General features: G+C 43.3%; 1 protein-coding gene across 2 annotated transcripts in view; it reads left to right on the forward strand.

Moving 5' to 3' along the window:
• Positions 1-7,984: 7,984 nt before the first annotated feature.
• The window catches only part of KLF7 (KLF transcription factor 7), an 89,050-nt gene continuing 74,800 nt past the window's right edge, over positions 7,985-22,234 (forward strand). For both annotated transcript variants that reach the window (XM_077771239.1, XM_077771245.1), the window contains exon 1: positions 7,985-8,518. In XM_077771239.1, the coding sequence (XP_077627365.1) occupies positions 8,417-8,518 (102 nt within the window). In that variant the 5' untranslated portion in view covers positions 7,985-8,416. The remainder of the gene's footprint in view (positions 8,519-22,234) is intronic.

The raw sequence follows: 22,234 nt of genomic DNA on the forward strand, positions 1-22,234 counted from the left end.
CAGAATTTTGGTTATTTTTGCACAGAGGAAGTCTGTCTCAAGAATCTAGTATGTCGTATTACCCATATTATTGTTTATTTATATCTCTCTTCATTTAACATGTCAGATCTAGAAGAGTAAGAATCATCTCATTCAGCCCCCAGACCACTGTTTGACAGAATAGGTGCTCAATAAATGTTGAGCAAATGAAATCATATGGTTTTAAATAAGACTACCTGGGCATCTTAGTGGAGTCACCAGAATGGAAAAATAGGAAGTTCAGTGTTGCAAGTTTATAAACAATTAACTTCACAGAGGTGAGATTCTGTCCTTGAGGGGTATGGGTTCACATGAGTCAAATTTACAAGAAAATAATTTATAACTAAAAACATAGCTTGATCAGTGTTGACTAGGAGACACAGTTGGAATGATAATGGATTCTTATTATATTTCTTCTTCCCTCATCCTTTAGTACTGGACTTCTGTCTTTTAGTTAATGCTAATAGTTTTCTGTACTGTCATTCTCATATTTTATTGTCTTTATTCATACTTCCTCTCTAAACAGTGAAGAAATAATAAAGTATGTAAATAAATAAAGATAGGCATTACATGTTTACAAAAGGCAATCTCATATAAGTAAGTCGACTCAGAAGATGAAATCATAGGTCAGAAGGTTGCTATGGTAAAGGTAAGACGAAAGAGGAAATTCAAGGTTACTGAATACTTACTTTCAAGTTGCTAACATAGATCTCTATTCTATGTGATCTTTAAAGGCCACTTAGCACCAGGACACCCTTCATCCAGGTGAGTGAAAGAAACTTAAATTTAACAAATTTCCAGCTTTCCTTTTGCTAAAGTTGTTACTGGTTCCCAGAAAATTCTGTTATTACATCACTCTGTGAAATGTTACAATATTCAAGATTACAGTCTCTTTTACAGTGTAACAAATGTAACAGCCTCTGTTTCCTGATAGAATGGGAAGTGCCTTATATTTAAAAATATATGATCTTGGGTGCCTGGGTGGCTCAGAAGGTTAAGCTTTTGACTTTGGCTTAGGTCATGATCTCACGGCTTGTGGGTTCAGGCCCTGCATTGGACTCTATGCTGACAGCTCAGAGCCTGGAGCCTGCTTCAGACTCGATGTTTTCCTCTCTTTCTGCCCCTCCCCTGCTTGTGCTCTGTCTCTCAAAACTAAATAAATGTTAAAATTTTTTTAAAAAATATATGATCTCTAAATCAGTCTGGAAACTGGGTTCCTTGACAACGTGTCTCATGTACTTTATGTAGATGTTGGTAATTTTAATTACAGACATTTTTGCTAAGTGCCTTAGATCTTCATTTTCTTTTAACCACATTTGACATCATTTGAGGTAATGCCATTTCTTCCTATTTAGGCCAGCCTAACAGAAGCCGGCACAAACAATACAGTGTCCAAACAGTACTGGAGAAAAGAGAAATATTATTTTTAAATTTTACTAAAAGTATTTTGTATGATCTCTCTTAATTTGGGTTTTAAAAACTATGCATACTACAACAGATATTGGATTCCCTATAGGGTGATCAGACAAATGTCCCCTAGAAATTGATCATCTCAAAAGGGCAATGATACACATGAACATATGGAAAGGATGAAAATACTAGGGACCGGTTTAACATCAACATCTCTCAAAGCTCAAGAATCGATATTGCAGAAAAGCAAAGGCTACATTAATGTGAGGGTGAAAGAGAACTGGGTTAGAATTTTACATTTGGACATGCTGGGTGGAGGGAGTGAGCCCCTTTGTGTTTATGGCCTTTTGGTCTGTATCAGTGGAATTTCCCTACCTTCCCAAATAATGACCAGCACTGAAGTGAAACAGAAGAGGGTGTAGTATGTGGGGCCCAGTTTGGGAGAGGCCAAAATGAAATGACTTTCCGTAAAGCCCAACCACATTGGCTTGGAATGGTCTGTGAGCACAGCAAAAGAGTAGGGAGGGTGGAGAGAGGACTGTGAGGCTGTAATGGACACTGAAGCATCCTCCCCACACACCCATTTGGATCGTATACGCGGAGACTGGGGCATTTGTCTTGCTTACTCTTGAGCAGAGCAGTGACTAGAATTCAAAGCTGTGACTCAGCTGACTCTTCTAACCATTCAAATGGGAAGGCTTCTGGTAAAGAGAATTCAGTGAAATTCAAATGAGCAACCACTCAGCAAAAAACTGCTGCTGACATTATTAATCTTCCAAACTACCCAGATCTATCATACACATAAAAACTCTTCATTGGACACCTGTGGAATAGGTATCCCTCACTTAAAGGAATGGTCACAGTCAGCAAAGTTTGCGGCACAGAGACTTTCTATCAAATCAATCCTATTCTCCCATTGATTTCCATTACAAAATCTGAGATGCATTCTGCTGTTAAATCCCATTAAGCATGTACCAAACGCTTTGGAAATGGCGTGTTTAAAAAGAAAATGATAATATTCTGATAAAACATTGACAGTGATGTTTAATGTATTAATAGCAACGTTGGGCTGTATTCAACATGTCACAACAAAAAACTCAGGGTGAAACATAACACAATTTTACAAACTGTGCCTTACACGCTGCAAGGGGTAATAATCCCTAAAACATTAGCAACTTCATTTCACACAGACTTCAAACTGTCTTGGCATTTCGATCATTACATAGCCAAAGGGATTCTTTTATTATTTAAAAATCTTTTCTCATTTTCTGCTGGCTTCTGTCCCAAAATCTTTGTCCAGAAGCCCCTGAATAGATTCTGATGCTATTCTTAGGTGGGGAAAATGAGTCTGCGAGCCTCCGTCACAGCGGTTTATCCCAGTGTCTGCTGGGATTTCCCCAACATTGGAGCAACTGGGCCTCTCCAGGAAGGAATGTTGCAGAAGGAAGCAGTGGGCCTGTGAAGGTTGGACTAGACACTTCCAATGCCTTTTTAAACTTCTAAGACAAAGTACTACTAACATTGGTAATATGTCTGGTTACGATTCTATTTTCAACATATGCATTCTGCTTAATATCTATTAAATGACCAAATGTTTTGTGTACTATACGATGAATGATTGAATGTTTTGCATCATATTTGTTGAATAGCTGATTGAATTTATATGATGATTTTGTTCTTCATTAGGGAATACTGATGCTTGTAAGTGCTGGTAGCTTAAGCCAGAAAAGTGACTTACAGGGGCACCTGGGGGGGCTCAGTCAGTTAAGTGTCTGACTTTGGCTCAGGTCATGATCTTACAGTTTGTGAGTTCAAGCCCCACATCGGGCTTTGTGCTGACAGCTCAGAGCCTGGAGCCTGATTTGGATTCTGTGTTTCCCTCTGCCCCTCTGTCCCCCCACCCAATAAGTAAACATGAAAAAAAGTGACTACAGATATTAATCTCCATAGGAATAATGTACCACAGGTCATAATAACATTAAATGTTCAATACTAAGGTCTGGGAAAGACATTCCTGAGAGTAAACTTTTAAATAAATTTTTGAATTCCTTACCTTTATCATTATGACAAGTCAATTTTGGTTAAGCAATGGACTCTTTGAGTCAGAGCAACATGCTCATCATGAGCAATGCACCTTTACCCAGTTTGGATAACCCAGTGCAATGAAGAATCCAACTTTCAGGGTTGGCTTTAACATTTCATTTAAAAAAATGTTTTGTTTTTTATTAAACTATAACATACCAAAAGAATTCTGACAAGCCAATAGCAAGATTGGCATGTTTTCTGGAGATCAGCAAACTATCTGCCTAGAGTTTTTGGTTAATTCATTAAGACCTAGATTTCTTTCTTTCTTTCCTTCCTTCCTTCCTTCCTTCCTTCCTTCCTTCCTTCCTTCCCTTCTTTCTTTTTTTTAGCTCATCATGTCCAGAAACCTCAACATGTCAGAGTGTCAAAACTGAACACATTCAGGGAGCCAGGCTCATGCTAACTATACTCACAGAAAACACAATTATAACTAAAATGTCTTTGTATTGACAAAACAGCCAAAACTGTCAGGGTGAGCACCGGGCTCCTGTGGTTGTCGCCAGTACATTCTTTCCCTGCAGGCAGAACAAGGAGGAAACCAAATTATGAGCAGAAAGTGAGTACAGAATGAAAACAAAGGGAGATGTCTACCCTTGAGGAGTATTTTTTTCCAGGACATGAGAGCCCGATTAAGCTGCCATTTTTTTTAAAGCATGAAACAACTCTCTGGTTATATCTATATATGTATGTCATTCACTGTATGACACATGTGGACACATATTTTTTCTTCCAGATTCAAACTGTGTCTCTCAGTCTTATTTACTAACCACCACCTCCTCTGACATGCTTGTTTCCTGTGATATCATCAAAGCATGCTCCCTAAGTTCACACTTTCTTTCACTGTAGTGAGATTGTGAAGGGAAGCAAAAATCCTAGGTGTGTGGAAGTATTTACTAATGACACGGCCACCTACAAATGAGTTCCCCATTCAACCATCTCTTAAATACAAAGCTCCCCTTCATTACTCCCCATGGTGGTAAGCATTTATAATCCAATGCAAATAAATTCAGATCTGTTGCAAAGCGAAATTGCAAATCTAGCAAGAGGTATGAGGTTTCGTGATGTCAATGAAAGTGAAATTGGTAAAGTAACTGGCAAGTGAGGGTCTATGAAGTTAAACAAACAATTGAAGGTAAAATCAACAGGGACGATGACTATATTGATGCTTTAGAAGAAGAGAGGACAATACTTTGAATATCAAAAAATTAATTGAGACCCTTCGGGAAACTGATGAAGCCCTCAAACATCTTAATAAAATGACCCTCTTTTTGATTATGGCATAGAAGTCAAAAATGAAATAAAGCATGTTGCAAGGTGCTTCCCATTTTGTAAAAATAAGATTTAGCCAACAATAATCTTGATTTATTGTTTATTCATTCTAAAATTAGCATTGTTGTACTTACAACGCGAATTTTGTTCAATATAAGATAGAGTAAATGTATTTTAATAATGTTGAGTTTTATTTTCAAGTGAAGTCTACTTTTCACCAACTGCTCTGAAATTTGGTCACTGTTTTAAGTAGATTTATTTTTAGGAGGCTTTACCAGCGCTAATCATGCATGGCTAATAAAGACTTCCTATGCTAACGAACGAGACTTTTCTAGGAGAAACGATCTGATGCCTTGGTTGTGTCTACATATCACATTTTGACTATGTTGTTCACAAAATATCTCCAATCGTTAGTTTTGTTGGGCAGGGGAGAGAAACATTTACTCTTAGCTGTTCCCTACAGGAGAACTTCCAAAGGGTGATATTATTAAAAGTGGTATTAGTGTCCCCTAAGGCAACGGTGTGTAGATTTTGGCGTCATCTTGGATTCAGATCTATAGTTGAAAACGCTTCTACTACCTAACAGATGTCTGGTAATTGGTAAATTATGTACCCTCTCTTAACTTTGATACCTTCATCTGTGAGAATGGAGCAATGATAGCTCCCTCAAGAGACTGTGGTGAAGATCAGATGAGAACATGTATAAAATGCCTGATACAGAGAAGGCATTCAATATATGGTACTTAGAGTGGTGCTGTTTATTTTTGGTTTGTTTGACTGTCAAAGTTCCCTTGTGATCTTAATTTGTTAATTATTTTGTACATTCAGATTCTTTGTATGTGTTTTGCATGGGAACCTAGGGTCTCTAGGCTATAAAAAGTAGCTAAAAATGACTGATATGGAAAATGTGACTTTAGGAGGGCTTTGTTACATAAAATCTCTTAGAATGAATTCTAAAATATTCTATAAAGCTTTGAAAAAAGTCATAATGAGGTCTTTCGGATTTATCCTGTAAGATTTGGTTTGAGTTCTGTAAGTTGGATAGCTGATATTTACAAGGAGAAAAACGTCAAACTTTTGGTGTGGCTTCTCCACACCAAAGCATTTTTGTAAACAAATCTTGACTTAAAACAAGAAACTTCAGTCTTTCACTGCACACAGACCTCTATGCAAATCAAAGTCTTGAAAGTCAGAGGCTCCTGGATTTGAACCTCTGCTCAGCTGCTTCTTAATTGTGTGACCTTGACCGATGTACTATTTCTACGCCTGGGTACTTTCATCTATAAAGTTGGAGATAACAAAAATAATTCCAATAGGTTGTCCTGAGGATGAAATGAGGTACTGCATATAAAAAAAAAAGTGTGCCCATACAGCCTGGCATAGTGAAAGTGTTTAACTAGTTAACTATTATCTGTAAAATCTTTGAACTCAGAAGTTAACAAGAATGTCGTATTTTGTTCAAAAATGGTAAGAGTGTAACACAAAAAACAGAAATTAGGTTCACTTGAGTTCAGACATCAGATTACATGTTTTGCCCTTGCCTTGCCTTGCCTTTCGCTTTGAGTTTCCCTATGTCTAACTAAGTTCCTTTCGTTCCCCTACACACTCAAGAACTTGTTTTCTGCCTCAGGGCTTTTCAATGGTCTCTTCCCCATCATGGGTCTGATTAGTTCAGATATACTATTTAGTTTCCTTAGCTAAAGTCAGGAGATAATGGTGGTTAACATTCAGTATCCCCCTAATAGCACCAGATACCATGCTAGATGAGGTACAAACCTTACTTTGATTCTTCATAACAACCAGGCGAGGCAGATACCACTATTTCGATTTCTGAGGTGGGTAATTAATTAGAGGCTGAACTAGTAAGCTCAGTCACAGGGCTAGTAAACAGCAGCACCAGCGACCATAAGGATCAAGTTAACGCTTTAATTGGGATGTGCTGGCTCTAAGTGGTTTTCAACTTCTGGGAAAGGCCCATCTGGCCTTTCAAAGAGAGGCCTTCATGAGAAGTATGCACTGATGCTAACACATATGTGTGCTACCACGTATGCCGTTTAAACTTTTTACACCACTAATGTGTACACCTAACACGAAATGCACTAAGGTCCTTGCACATCTTATGCACATACACTCCAGGAACTACACCAATTATACTCCTACAGTGGATGCTGTAGACCTAACCAACAGAATTGCAGAGATCACAAAGTAAATAAACCAGACTTTCCTCAAACTCCATAATTCCTGTTTAATTTCCCCTGGCAAGAACTAAATTTCAAACTGTGTTCGTTCTATAAAGCAGAATCTTGCAAATATTATGATATGGAGTTCCACATAGTCAGAAGGAGGGAAAGCGGAGAAGGGAGATTAAGGTGTTCCTTTTCTTACGAGTAAAATTAAGTTTCTCGTCTGAATAAGCTCCGAATTCTGCAGTCGTTCCAAAAGCGTAAGCTCAGCTCACTGCACGTTTTGGGGAAACATGAATCGCACTGAACACGGAAGGTCAAGCACACAACTGGTCGCGTGCGGGATTTTCATCTGAGAGGAGTTATCTCTGTGTATTTCTATACGCCAGCTCCAGAGTCGGATGCGGTTCCGACTCTTCACCACCGCAGCTCCNTCAGCTTTGAGCCCCCACAGAAGCTGCCTGCGCCCCGCGTCTGCCCGGGTGCCTTCCATTCTGACTCCCACTCCCGCGAAATGCCCTCTTTCGATCAACTCTGACTGGGCGTCTGCCTCGCGACGCGGACCCCGCGTGGGCCCCGCGAGGGGAGGGCGGGTGGCGGCGCNCCTTTGTTCCTTTCCATTGTGTGCCACTTCCTCCTCGGGCGCTTCTTCCAGCGCCCTGGCAGCCTGTGGGCCATTTGTGAAAGGGCTCTGGGGGGCCTTTTTCTTTCTTTCTCGGTTTATTTCTCAGTGAGGCTGTCCTGTGCNGGCCAAGCCCCGCCCCGGACCCCTCTCCGTGCTCCCCATTGGTCCTCAGTGACTTCATGAGCCCCCTGTTTACCTTACATGGTCACACGCGGCCTAATGGACGCCCTCCTCCGAGATCCCACGGCTGCGCGGAGAGCCGGGCGGAGGGGGGGAGTTTGGGGAGGAGGAAGAACAGGAGGAGGAGAAAAGGAGGGGGGAGAGACTACAAACTAGCAAGGATGGGGTGGGGGGTGGGGAGGGAAGGGACGGGGGGGAGAGAAGCGATCGCGAGAGAAAAAAAATGCAACCTCCCAAAATAAAGAGCAAAGATTGCATTAGGAGCGAACAGCGCTGCAGAAATAGATGGCAGCTTCGTGTCAGTGAGTTTGCATCCCCCTTCCTGATCCACGAGCTGGAGTGATTAGAGCCCTGGAAGGGAATTGTTACTCCCGTGGAGAAGTCCCCTTTTCCTGGCAGCGGTCTGCACTTGTACACGCTGGATGCCTCTCTCCATCCACCCCACTCACTCTCTCCTCTCTCACCTCCTCTCTTCCTCTCTCCTGCATTGATTTTTTTTCCTTTTTAGTTGACTGAAACAAAACAAAACAAAAGGGCCACTGGATGTCTGCCTTCTTGGGGGGTGAGCCAGACAGACTGACAAACAAACAGACCCAACTGTGTTCGGGGGAGGGTTTCTCCTCCCGTTTTGCCCGGCAGCAGCAGCATGGACGTGTTGGCTAGTTATAGTATATTCCAGGAGCTACAACTTGTCCACGACACCGGCTACTTCTCAGCTTTGCCATCCCTGGAGGAGACCTGGCAGCAGGTGAATGATTTAAATTACTTGTGTAAATCGTGTGGTGGCGGCGGAGGCGCAGGGGCTGCGTTGGTGCGGGCTTGGGGTTGAATTTTTTTGTTTGTTTGTTTTATTCCCCCCCACCCTTTTTTTTGGCTGTTTGTTGTTCAAAATGTTTTCGGAAACAGTCATCTGCGCTTACCTCTCCACCCACCCTCTAACCCCTTAGCGCGCGGAGCTGAGCAGCCGGGTCTGAGCTGCCTGCGTTTCAGTCACCAACACACATCCTTGCGCACACGTTGTCGGGCTCGCTGTCCCCAGCACAGACCTGCGTAACTTCTGGGGTTCGGAGGACCCGGGTGGAAAGGTGGTTTGGGGCTTTATGAGCCATTAATGTCAGCATACCGCGGCCCTACACGCTCGAGCTCTACCTACTTGGTACCTTAAATCGGGTTCAGTTCTTTCAACTGGTACTGAGGACCATCAGATGGGGGTCAGGAGGTAGGAGCATAGCGGAGTGTTTTCCCAGTAATTAGCGAGTGTCAAGACAAGAGAGAAACTTGATTTTGAGATGAGAAGGTGGGCAGAGGGGAGAGGAGCCCAGTGACAAAAGGTATTCAAGGATATCTAGGAGGAGGATGGTAAGATGTATCTATCTAACGCTGACCATGCATTGTAGGTTTCCCCGGTGCAATGCCTCTGTATGTGTCCTTGTTTCTCTCTCTCTCCCTTTTTTTTTTTCTTTTTTTGTTTGGGGTCCCTCCCTAGTTAGACAGCACAACCTCTGACAAAGGGTGGTGTGTGCTTCCATGCCTCTGACTCGGTCTTAGAGGACTAGTTAAGAAACTCCTGTGATGCTGAAGGGCACCGATGCCAAGTTGGCTAGGCGTCCCACTGAGGGCAAAGTGGGTCTGGTGACAAGTTCACTGGGCTTTGTGAAGTGGAATAAAGAAAGTGCTGGTCAGTGGAAAGTGCTAGGTCTGCTGCGGAAACAGTGGTTTTCTCAGCGAGGATTAGGAGCTGCTGAAGGGACACTCTGCAGGAAAGATGGTGGGTGTGGGGGGGGGGCGCAGGGGGTATTCTTTAAAAATACTACAGTGTGCACCATGGAACGTCCACGAACACAGTCTGGATTTGCACATCGGAAGTGGGAACTCGCACAGTCCGTCTTGGAGAAACCAGCCTGCCCTTGGGGAGGACCGAGAAAGGCTTGGTGTGTGGCTGCTCATGTAACTTCTCTCCATGACAGCAGCTTGTTAAGGCTAATGAACGGCTGAATTTCTTCTGCCAGGACCCAATGTGGGATTTGCCAGCTTGAGGCTGGGATGTAACAGTTGCCGTTTTAGCCAGTGAGGTTTGGCTTTTGGTGCAGGGTGAAGAGGGGCAAAGTTGATCCTCTGACTGTATCTTTGTTACTAGTTGCCGTTCCCCCCCGATGAGAGGCTGCGAGTTTTCCTCCAGGTACCGGCCCCTGGTGTCTGTGTGTCCACACGTACGTTCCTGCCCGGGGATGCTGGCAGATACACTCGACTTTGTCTCTGAGCGCACACATAGTTCACACGCTTTTAGCACAAGGCATTTCTTCAGGGCATCCTTTCCCCCATCCTTAATGAGACTGTCTCCTAAGGGTCTCACTAGATCTTTTCCTCCTTTTATTTCACATGCTAATTAAGCCGAAATGTTGCCAGAATTTCATTTTCTGAAATAGCCTTCATTTCACATTGTCAGCCCACTGGTGTCAAACCCGTGGCATATTAACAACTGTCTAGACAGGTTAGGGTAGGGAATCTGTTGATTTAGTCAGCCTGCCCAAGGCAGCCCGTGTTTGTGACTAACTGTTAAGCAGTGTTGGAGGGAAGAAAGTTGGCTTTATTTGTTACAGCATTCCCTCCTGATGAATCACACAACTTTGTTTTGGTTCAAGTTTTCACAGTAGTAAAGCCTGCTTTGGGGGAAGGCCTCTCCAGAGGAAACCTGCTTTTCTAGATCTGGTTAGAACATCCAGGAGAAAGTCTGGATCTGTAAAGAAACATCCCTGGTTTGATAAATCGGGGATGTATTAGATCTATTGTTTCCTCAGAAGCCTTCTCTGCTTTTCTTCCCCCTCCTCTCTCTACCCCTCTCCACGTACCTCCTTCAAGGAACCTCTAGCTTAGTTTCTACTGCAGGCCAAGGAATATCACCCCCCCCCCAACCACACACACACACACACACACACACACACACACACTTACCTCCTTACTTCTTGCCTTAACTCTCTCCAACTGGCAACTACTCTTACCTTAAAACCCTTTGCCAAGCTGTTTGAGAAGCATGCTTACAGTCCGTACTGAAACAGAACTTGTGGGGAAGCACTACTAAATAAGACATCATTCCAAGGAGCTTTCTGCTCCGGTCTCTATAGTCACAGCTGCTCTCTTTAAAGGTTACTATGACTCTGAGTTCATGCTGATGACAAAACCTTCAACCTCCATCTCTTCCTTCCTCCCTCTCCTTGGCCCTCCCCTCCCCCACCCATTGCTGCTTCTGTGTGTAAGGAGAGGGGGATGGTTATATGCAACTGTTAGGGCCAAATCAACCGTCAGATGGTGAAATTTTGAGACTCCTTTGCTCAAAATGGCTTAAGAAGGTTGCTGCAAAGAACCCGAGGCAGGAGGAAGTTTCCGGATGCTCTGGGGTAATCAGATTTTAGAGGTCAAATGAGGAGCAATTATTAGATGTTCTCTGCAAGTGAACAGTGTACCTGGCCTCGAGACGAGCAAAATACAGAGATTCTAATAATCTGATTTGGTTTGTAGAGAAAGAGTGGCTTGGATGATAAACCCAAGAACATCTGTGCATTTGGAAATTAAGGAAGGACTATTTGGGGATTTATTTTAAACCTGGGGTCTGGGATAATTGTCCTGCTTAACAGTCAGTGAGCTTGGGATGGTCCTCCTGTGACGGGGGTTGTCATTTTGACATTGGGCTTTCAGGCAGTGATGTCTTTAGCAACATACAGCTCCAACTCTGAAAATCATTGCTGGTGTAATTTTAAAATCCATCTGGACATCCTACATTAACAGCTCTCCATTCCCGGGCTCTGACTGCGTACTTAAGCACTTGGCCCAAGTAACGTCATCTCTGCCTGTCGTGTAACTGTAAATTACACCGTGCTTATGTGGTCTTTTATTTTATGGAATTCAGCTGACGCACAACTCTTAAGGCTACTAGCCTTAAGTTCTTTGGAAACTTGCAGGACATTTTCCAAGAGCTGTCTGAGCAAAAGTAGGAAAAAGTCAAAGGTAGGACAGAAGCTGGAGCAGCTCAGAGGGTACCACTTGACGATGGTTAAAGGGGGAACACATTCATGAGTTTTGGTGCCAATAGAAATCATGATTTTTCTGGACCCGCTGCTGACTTGGAAAATAAAAAGGATTTGATATGATGCTTTTGGTCATTTTTCTCCAAGATGCTACAAAGACTTTGAGAATTGGGCTATATTTTCTATACCCAGTCTGCTCTTTCAGGAAAGAGTGCAGGTCAACTACCGAGGTTCTGAGTTCATATTTGCACTTAGCTTTGCTTCATGTCATTCAGGAGCATGGTATGTTGGCTTGAAAACTCTTATGGAATTATGCTTGTCATTAATGCTGATTCATAATTGGCCGATGGGGTCAGTTTCAGGCCTCCTTTTTGCTCCGAGAAAATTTTCCACTGCTACTGGCAACAAATAAATAAATCATAGAACATTCCTCCCTCCTCCCCTCATTCCCCCATTGTTTTAAACTAATGGCATACTTGGCTACTGTAAGAACTAAAGTGTCCCCATAACACTGCAATTTCAGCTTGGTTTCAGGCACCCTGTACGCTTTTTACAAGGGCCTTTGATACGAGGCATCCCTAGGGGACAACCTACAAAAATGGTTGCCTTCCAAGAACAGCCTCATGATACCAGGGATGGGATTTGTTCTCTGAGCTGCATTGCTTCTTCTTCTTTATGGTGATCTTGCCTGTGCACTGCCTTCTACAGGCCTGAGTCGCCAGGTGCTGCCTCAGTCGGAGAGACAAAGCAAACTGTAGGGTCCCTGCATCTGTAGTTTGCCTCTGTCCCCAATTTGCAGAAAACCTTGTCATGAATTAGAATTTCTTGGCAACAGCACCACCCAGGGAAATTTGTAGACACAAAGGAGCCTGGCTAACCACACTGAAAGGATAAAATAGCTGGCTTTTTTTTTCCTTTTTGTATGTTATTTGTGTGCTCTTTAGTTACCATAAATCCATTTTTTTAAATTTGAAATAGTGACTTGGGAGATGGAAAAAGAAATCTGTCTCGTAATTCAGGTTTTCTTTATAAGGATGCAGTCACTAAATACATGTCGCTTTACAAATGAAAGCACATGTGTATGCCATCAATCACACACTTAGCCTTTCTTTAATAGATTCTTTCCATGTTCTTTTTAATGGATACATCTTTGTGTGGATTTAGGGGCTCACAGACATGATCTTTTGGTCTACCTGTTTGCAGTTTGGTATGTTAAAGTGAGTGGATGTTACACTGCAGATATTCTTACTACATCTGTCTTTCGTGGGGGGATAAAGGAAGTGATGACTTCTTTGTTCTCCATGCAACTCCCACCCCCCTGCTCCCTACCCTGAGGAGAGTGTGATGTTGGGGTCCAATCCATTTAAAGGGCAGAGCAGAAGATGCACTGTGACAGCCTCACCCTGAAACGATTTATGTAAGGGTATGTCAAGAGACCTTCAGTGTTCAGATGTGGGCTCTTCGTCTCTTCCAGCCCATTTTAAGTATAAATGCCAGTGGGGGCTATTTGCCTCTCCACTTAAATGGGAATAGTTTCGAGAGGGTCCTGATGGGGCTTTTAGTAGCCGCACTTATAAATCTTCAGATTCTTCTCCCTTCAGAGAATTCCTGTATTTCAACTTTTTGAGTACGAGAAGGCATCGCAGTCTTCCTTAATCACTCAGTGCCCACTGGGCAAAGGAGAATACAGGTTACTCTGGCCAGCTCCAACTGGCTCATGCTGATAGAATGGCTGACGCCCCCTATGTCTACAGTTTGTAGTAGTGCGCAAGGGGTCCTTCATCGCCTATGCTGGACCCTGTGGCTGGGGAATGCAGAGAAGTCTGTGATTCTGTTCGCTCAGTACATCAGTTAGCATGTATGTTGGAATTAGGATTTGCTGAAAGTTTAGGACAGCTCCCCAATTTAACCTGAGTGGTGCCAGAAGAGTGAGGGGTGGAGATTTAGTCTCTGCAAAGAAATCCCTTTGTTTTCCTGAATCCTCTGAATGCTTACTTAGCATAAACAAGTAGAAACATTTTAACCCAAACTGCCCAATGATAACAAATACCGTGATTAGGAATCTCTACAACTACTAATGGTTTAAAATCCGTGGAACAATTTGCATTACCTAATCATTAATGTTACATGCAACATGGGCAAGTTAAGAAATACCCCTCCACCCTGTTTCATCATGTGTCTAGAACACCCACCTGAGAAACCATCCTTTTTCAATTTAGTGTAAGAGTTCCCCAATAAATGAAGCATTGCCTTTACCAGGACATGCTTTCGCCTAAAAATGGTCATGATCTTGTTCCTACCCCCTTCTTTGCCGTTATCTGTTGCTGCTGATTTGGAGGATTCTTTCTACCGCCTTGAGTCCTTTTTGTTTTCCTCACTTGGTGTTTGGTGTGCTGGAGAACTTGCTAGGCGTCCTGCTGAGTGTGTTGTGTCCATTTCTCCCTGTATTAGAGCAGTTTCTAGCTGCCCTCGCCACCACATGCGTCATCATGTTGGTATTACAGCCAAGGGTCAGCAACAGCCTTGGTTAGGGGTCCAGTGCCAGCCTGCTTGAAGTGTGGGTGACTTCTGATTTCATAGTGATATTGTTCCTGATTGAGCTGGTGGATGCAGTCGGTCACACCTTACGAGATTTTCTTCGTTTATATTAAAATATGGAAAATATTTCACAGTATATACTTCCGTCCTAAATTCTGGTTATGTGCAAAAAGACTCTTTGGGTGATGCAGAGTTGACTTGGATATAAGCTTATGACTGAAGGTTACACTGCAGGTATTTTTACTACATATCTGTCCTCTAAGCTCGACTCCAGTAGGGGAGAGTCAACATGTTCAAAATTAAGTAATACAGAATCAGAACATAACTGCCAAAAAAAGAAATGTTAAGTCCTGTGAGTTTTTGAGCACTTCCCTCTGCTGATCTGTATTTCCCCACTTGCTACAACCTTGTTTATAACACGTGCTTTAGAGTTACTATGTCCTGTTGTTCTTTTAGCTAATGGCATGTTGGGGCTGGTGGCCCTTGCAGGGCAGATGAGTGTACAGTGTGAATGCACATGTTCATAATGGCCAGGAAACAGCATCCCTGTCTGTGTCATTAGGAAATGATTAGAGGTAGTTAAAATAATTAATGTAGAGCCACATGCAATATCTATTTCTGAATATGAGTTTATTGACATTCCCTGAGGGTCATATTGAAAGTCAGGTCCTAGGCCTTGTACCAAACCTAGGAACATAGAACCTTGGAATTTCAAATCCTGGAAAGGGTCTTGGTTTCTTCAGTTCTGAGACTCTAGTGTTGGACCAAGTGGTTGTTAAAGAAGATGAAGCATTGAACCCTCCAAGGTCATACATCTGTGGTTAACACTGATGGTGGCTCCCGGCTCAGGACCCTTATGGATGCCCGCATCAGTTTGCTTGCTTTTTGTTACACTGTCTCAATATACTTTGAGTCACTTCTCATTCTTTCCTCCTCTCTCTTTCCCTCTCTCCCCTTTAAGGGAACAGGAAAGTGCCCTTTTTACTTAGAACAGTACTAGTGCATGGAATTTTGGAATTATCTGGGACCTAAACCAAGCTCTTGGTTTTCTTGGCTAAGGCTTATGTATATGATTTAATCCCTTTTCCACTTTTAATAATGTGTGCTAACCTGGAAAATGTACACTGTCCTGAAGAAAGTGAACAAAAGCCCCCAATTATAAGTATAGTTTTGTCACTTAAATGATAACACATAGAGCAGGAATAAGGAGGGTGCAGGATGTGGACAGTAGGGGGTTGGATGGACCATAGAACTGGGATTTTATGTCAAAAGCATCAAATGTTCAATGGCTTTGTCACTGACACCAGGCCAACCAAAGGGCTGAACAAAACTAACAGCAATCATGTCCGAATTCAGGAAAAAATTTTTGAAGTGTTTTTAAATGTCTAGAGCAGGTTGGATGGGCAGTGAGGTTGTCATGTTCTACAAGTTTAAACAACAACAAAATACTCCATATTGGGATAAGCAGTTGGGAAGAAAGTCAACTTCTGTAACCTTTCCGAATGTCCTTTCGGGGCTGGTGGATGAAGCAGGCTTGGTTCCACAGTGGCCGTCCTGAGCCAAGGAAACGTAGGGTGCTCTTTGCCCCTCTGCCTGTCGTCTTGGGATACAAGATTGGGAGAGAAGATCCCAATCGTGGGATGCTCTCTGTGGGAACGCATCTCACTGATCTTAGAAACTGCAGTTTCCTTTCCAAAGGGGACCCCTTTCTTTCCTCAAAGCTGTCACCTGCATCTCTAGCTCCAGATGTGTTCCTGAATGTCAGGTCCCACTTTGGATTGAAAACATGGGAGTGACAACAAAAGCCTTTGGGGTTGTCCCCGGATCACCCCAGCTGAGTATGTTCCAAAGCTTGACCTCAGCAGCTTCTTTCCTTCTTCCTGGCTGCCCTGTTTCTTTCTTTGAGATGACCTTTTTTGTGGTCTAGGTTTGAAGCTCTAGTCGTCTTTGGACCTTCTCTTCCCTTCAATCCAGTCAGTTGGAAATCTCACTGATTTGGCCCCTGACATACTACACCCTGGTCTTCAACTTCCTGCTCCCTCTTCCATTGCCTCAGGGCAGCCCCTTGCACCTCCCCTGGATGGACTTTCTACCTCCATCACCATGTTTTCAAGCCATCAATGGCTCCCTATTGCATCCCTAGAATGGGGTCAAACTTCTAAGAGTCAGGATATTCTAAGATGTTCCCAGCCTGGAATAGTCACGTTTCCCCCTCTCGTGTGCAGCAAATGCCATCCAAGCTGGATGACTGTGCCTTTCCTGCTTCTGGCTTTGTTTCTGTCATTTCCTTTAGCCTTTTCCTTCTTCCTCCCTCTTCCACTCTGATTCTGTTTGTCCAAATTCTACCCATCCTTCAAGTTCAGGTGGTTGCTATGTCTTCCAGGACCCTTCTTTCCCTTCCCTTGGCCGATAGTAATTGCTACTATTTGTACACCCTGGTGTAGAACTTTTTAATTTTTCATGATGCTTTTTAGTTTTGTCTTGTAGTACAGCTTTCCTTTTTTTCTTTTTTTTTTTTTTCTTTTCTTTTTTTCCTGTTGACTTATTTTTCCAGTGAGGTTGTATGATTTAGAGCAGAGTTGACGCCTTGGTTATAATTTTGATAGTAAACTTCTTTTTTTTAAAATTTCTTTTCTTTTAATGTTTGTTTATTTTTGAGAGAGACAGAGACACAAAGAGCAAGAAAGGGAAGGGCAGAGAGAGAAGGAGACACAGAATCCTAAACAGGCTCTAGGCTCTGAGCTGTCAGCACAGAGCCTGATGTTGGGCTTGAACTCACAAACCATGAGATCATGATCTGAGCTGAAGTCTGACGCTTAGCCACCTGAGCCATCCAGGCACCCGATCGTAAACTTTTTTTTAAGGTTTATTTATTTATTTTGAGAGAGAGAGAGAGAGAGAGAATCCCAAGCAGGCTCCCCACTGTCCGTGCAGAGCCCAAAGCGGATCTTGAACTCATGAAAAATGAGATCATGACCTGAGCCAAAACCAAGAATCAGATGCTTAAGTGACTGAGTCACCCAGGTACCCCAGTAATAAACCGTCAATATGTAACCCTTCAGGTTTCTAGACAGCCTTGCACACAGTAGGCATTCAATAGATATGTAGGGCTTACAATATGACAAGGAGTTGAGATTCGACTATGTCTGCAGCAACGGTTCTCAATCATGGCTGCACCCCAAACTGCCTAAGCCAGTATCCCTTTGAGTGGAAGCCAGGCATCAGTGTTTTGTTTTGTTTTTTAAGCTTCCAGGTGATTCCAATATGTAGCCAAGCCTTTGAGCCATTAAGCTTTAGAGAGTTAATATCAGGTATATCAAAGTTGTCGGTGCCTGCTGCTCATATGGAAATACCTGATTTCTTGTGTACCTTGGAGTCTAAGTGTAACAGAGGTTTAGAATAAAGCAGGACAGTGCTGGTGGACGTACTTCATCCAGCTCACCAGTTAATAGCGACTGCCAAGCCTTGTTTCATCTTTCTTGTTTTGCTTTCCCTCACCTTAAAGTGTCAAGTGTGGTCCCATTTGGCTCACATTCCTGTGACCCTCTACAGGTTTACTTAACCTGGTCAGATTCCGTTTCTGGTACCTTTGTGGTATTGGGCATTCAACTGCAGCCATGCCGTGCTTCAAATAACTCATTCTCGGCAGGCCCTTGACCATGATTTTCCACTTACCTCAGCCTGCCCTGTGGTTTTGCAGGGATGGATGCGTGCACAAACAGATGTTGGATGATGCCAGATAGACATTAGGAAGCAGCTCTCCATATTTCTTACTGACCTCACTGTTTGGAAGTAGACTTTGTTTATAAAGGATTTCAAAGAACCCATGTTTCTAGTAAGAGGAGCAAAAATAAACCGTGGAAAAATCGCCACTGAGGACATTCAGGCAAGGAGGCTGCCTCCTTGTCCGTGGAAGGCTTAGCTCTTGTGGTAATGACCGTAGCATGTGGTGATCTTCACAAAGAAGCCTTAGAAGTGCCTCTACTCCCTACGGTGATGTTTGCAAAAATGTATGTACTGTAGCTGCATCCTTTTATCTATAAACTGCCTTTGATGGGGGTACGGTTGGCAAGAAAGAACATCGTGAGAGGAGCTCAGAGCTTAGGGTTGAAGGATGCCTTTTGGAAAGCTCAACCCAGCTGTGAAAACTGCAATTAGCCGTGGAGCAGTTGCTGTGCAAGGGAGTGCCTGCCTGCTCCTCACCCTGCTCTCCCGGCTCACCTTCCGGAGCTCGGGTAGCAGGTGGCCATCGAAGGGTCCCGGTGCTGACTCTTATTTTTGGAGGGGCGGCACAGTTGTCAGCGTACAAAGGAGTGGAAATAGATTGCCCCCATCCCGTACCTTTTGAGCTTCTGGTGTTTGTTCCTATGGCCACTATAGACCCTGATAATAGAGCAGAGTCCCTGCCTGTGGTGATAGAAGATGTCTTCTGCGAAGAAGCCCTATGTGGTGCTGATTCGCCCCTGAGCCACGTGAGATGCTGCTCAGTGTCAACTTGAGTCGCTGGCTTCACTTCTGTGTTCTAGGATTGGCCAACCCTCTCCTGTGCATTGGCCTCTCTAGATCAAGGTCCTTGCTTTTGTCAGTATGGACCAAGAGATTATTTCCTCTGTGATGGGGATTTTCTTACTGCTGAGGAGAGCCTAACACACATCTGTATTAAGCATTTGTTCAGGAGGTATTGGGGTGTTTTGCTCATGGTCTCGTCATTAGCACATTCCTTCTGTGACTAAGGAGCAGTTGCAAAGCCAGTGGTGGAACACACTTTCCTCCTCCCTCTTCTGCTTGGTGACTCTTCCTATCACCATAATAAGCATTATAATACTATCTAATATGTATCTAATATTTTCATTCCTGCCTATGATCTCATTGGAGCACCTTAGCTGCAGCATTTCATTTCATCCTCCCAACCCTATGAGATACAGATTCTGTGTATCCCCATTTTACAAATGGAGGCATTGAGCTTGGAGGTATTAAATGTCTTGGAAGTGACTGAGCCAGGACTCAAACCCAGGCAGTCTGCTCAACACTCTGAAGTTTGAACATTTAGGCTGACTCTTGGTTAGATAGGACACACGAGGGCAGAAGCTAAAGATCATGGCCTGGCAGCCGATGGACCTGTATGGATTTGAACAATTCTCTGGTCTGGCTTCTTTCTGGGGCTTGGTGTCATCATCTCTAAAAGGACCGGATTGTGCTTGATCTCCTTTAGGTCGCAGTGTTTGGTGGTAGTCAAATTACAAGGAGGTTTTGGAATAAGGCAGAGCTGAAACCTTGAGCCAGCCAGTGTCTCTGAGTTAATAAGGGTAGGCATGTCGGCTCTCTGGCCCAGGGTCTGGCACATAGCACCACTTAACATGTTCTTGTTCCTTCTCCACTTTCAACTATCCTCCCTCTCCCCAGTAACAGTGTGAAGTGGCACAATGCTCTTTTCTCTAAATGGTATCAATGGAGTGTCTAGGAGAAGGTGAGTGATGGAAGGCAGGGCAAGAGAGAGGTCTGGGCATTGGGCATACCTTTGTCCATCCCACGGGCGAAGCTCTTGTGAGCGAAGCTCTTGTGATGTCACTTGTACTTAGACCTGGGGAAGGTACCCGGCCCCCCTAACGGTGGACCTACATGACGTGCTGGCCCGCTCGTGCGTGTGTTGAAGCCATTCCCTTTTCTTTCTCTCCTGGCTTCCTTAGGACTTACTTCTCTTAAGTTTTTCCAGCATGTGGTTATGTTTTAAGAGCCAGAATTAGGCATATATAACATAATACAGTGCTGGTTACTATACCTGCCATTCCTGCCTTACCTGATGACTGAGCTTACAGCAGCTTATGAGAGTGAATCAGGTTTTATGAGATCTATAAATATCTCAGATAGGATTTTTATTTCATTTTCCTCCTTCAAATAAGACATAATGGAAGCACTCACATACACAAGGAATATTCTTTCTGTGATAAAGCAGGGCGTTTTTAAATGGGCTTCTGAAAAGCAATAATTTGATGTGGTTGTTCGTGGTGGGAGTTTTAGGGGGGAGGGGGAGGAATCATGCACATGCTGCTATAAAACTCCAAGAGTATTTCCTCATGTTGAAGGTTTAGCCCGGCACCTGTGGAGAGATTCATTTCAGAGATGCCAGCCCCGTGTGCAGACTGCCTTCCCTCCTTCTGTGGAGTGTGTACACTTGTGTTTTCTTAGCTACATAGAAGCCCAAGAAGGGAGGTCCCGTTGGTTGGCAGGAGGGGGGGCTCCTTGAAAGAACATTTCCAGTTCTTTTTCTGGTCTGCTTTCAGCTGTTTCAAGAGAAAATGTTCTCATCCTTCTCCCCACTTCATAGATTTCCTGGGAAGACTTCATACCACTTAATATATCAATGAGATATTTTTCCTGGAATTTCACTTAAAAAATGTCCTAAATTGGAGCGCCTGGGTGGCTCAGTTGGTTAAGCGTCTGACTCTTGGTTTTGGTTCAGGTCATGATCTCATGGTTGTAAGATTTAGCTCCATGTGGGGCTATGTGCCGACAGCATGGAGCCTGCTTGGGATTTTCTCTGTCTCCCTTTCTCTGCCCCTCCCCTGCTTTCTCTCTCTCTCTCTCTGTCTCTCTCACTCAAAATAAATAAACATTTTAAAAAGTCCTACATTTATCCAATTTCGTAAAAAATATACATTAGCCAATTCCAGGAATGGAAAGGATTTTTCTTATATTGCTCTTTGAGAAGTATCTAGAAGGAACATTGAACGTGTGACTTTAAAATACATATTTTGAAAAACAAGATGTAAGGATTCTAAGTACCCCACTCTTTCTGCCTGGAAAATGGAAGTCAGGAACTCCATTTGCCACTAATCCAGGGCCATTGTGACAAATTTAACTACAGATTTAACTACCTGATTCTCCCATTACTTAGGTATTGTTTTGTACAGCCTCTCTCTACATAAATCCTCCCCCACTTCTGAGTAGCGTTGTGTTTAACTAGATGGTTAATTTGTGTTCAGGTGAATTTAGTGTACCTGAACCAAAGACATGTAGAGGGTTTTTGCTTTAATATCATTTAATTTTTTCTATTTAACATCATCTTAGTCTGCAACATAATCCTACCATTTTGGCTCTGCCACAGATACCCACCGTTTTGCGCTTATCATCAAACATTATGACCTCTCTGGACCTTATGTTTCCTTGTGTGTTATACCATGGGGTGGAGCTAGGAAAAGTTAGATTATCACAGATACAAGCAGGAAGCTCCTAGGCTGAACTGGCTTGAAGAGATGTTGTTGGTTTTTTTTAATTTTTTAAAGTTTTTAATGTTTTATTTATTTCTGAGAGAGAGAGAGAGCTCAGAGCGTGAGTGGGGGAGGGTCAGAGAGAGAGGGAGACACGGAATCTGAAATAGGCTCCAGGCTCTGAGCTGTCAGCACAGAGCCCAATGTGGGGCTTGAACTCACGAACCGTGAGATCATGACCTGAGCCAAAGTCAGGCCCTTAACCGACTGAGCCACCCAGGCGCCCCTTGAAGAGATGTTTTATTTGACTAACATACCCATTTCAATTTTCTTTTTAATTTGAATGCTTTTAGACAGATTACGCGCTCTTCAGTTAACCTTGTACCAATTACTTCTACCTAACTGCATTTCTGATCTCTGACCTGGTGACCATGCATTTGGATTTGTGACCCTTAGACTGGCGGCTCTCAAAGGCACCTTTGCCTCCAAAATGCTGATTGGGGGACCACCTTTATTCCCCCGCCCCACCCAGTCACAAGCCGGTTTGGTTTCTGGTCTCACCCAGAACCCATTTTCATGGTGTCTTAGGTTTCTCTGCCTTGTTGAGCGCCTTTGTTTAGGATTCTGTTTTATAAAGCAGCTTCCAAATTGCATCTGAATTTCTCCTAGTCATCCAGGTTCTGTTGTAGATCTTCG

This window comes from Crocuta crocuta, unplaced genomic scaffold (assembly GCF_008692635.1).
Source record: "Crocuta crocuta isolate KB4526 unplaced genomic scaffold, BGI_CrCroc_1.0 scaffold160, whole genome shotgun sequence".
In the NCBI taxonomy this organism is placed as follows: Eukaryota; Metazoa; Chordata; class Mammalia; order Carnivora; family Hyaenidae; genus Crocuta; species Crocuta crocuta.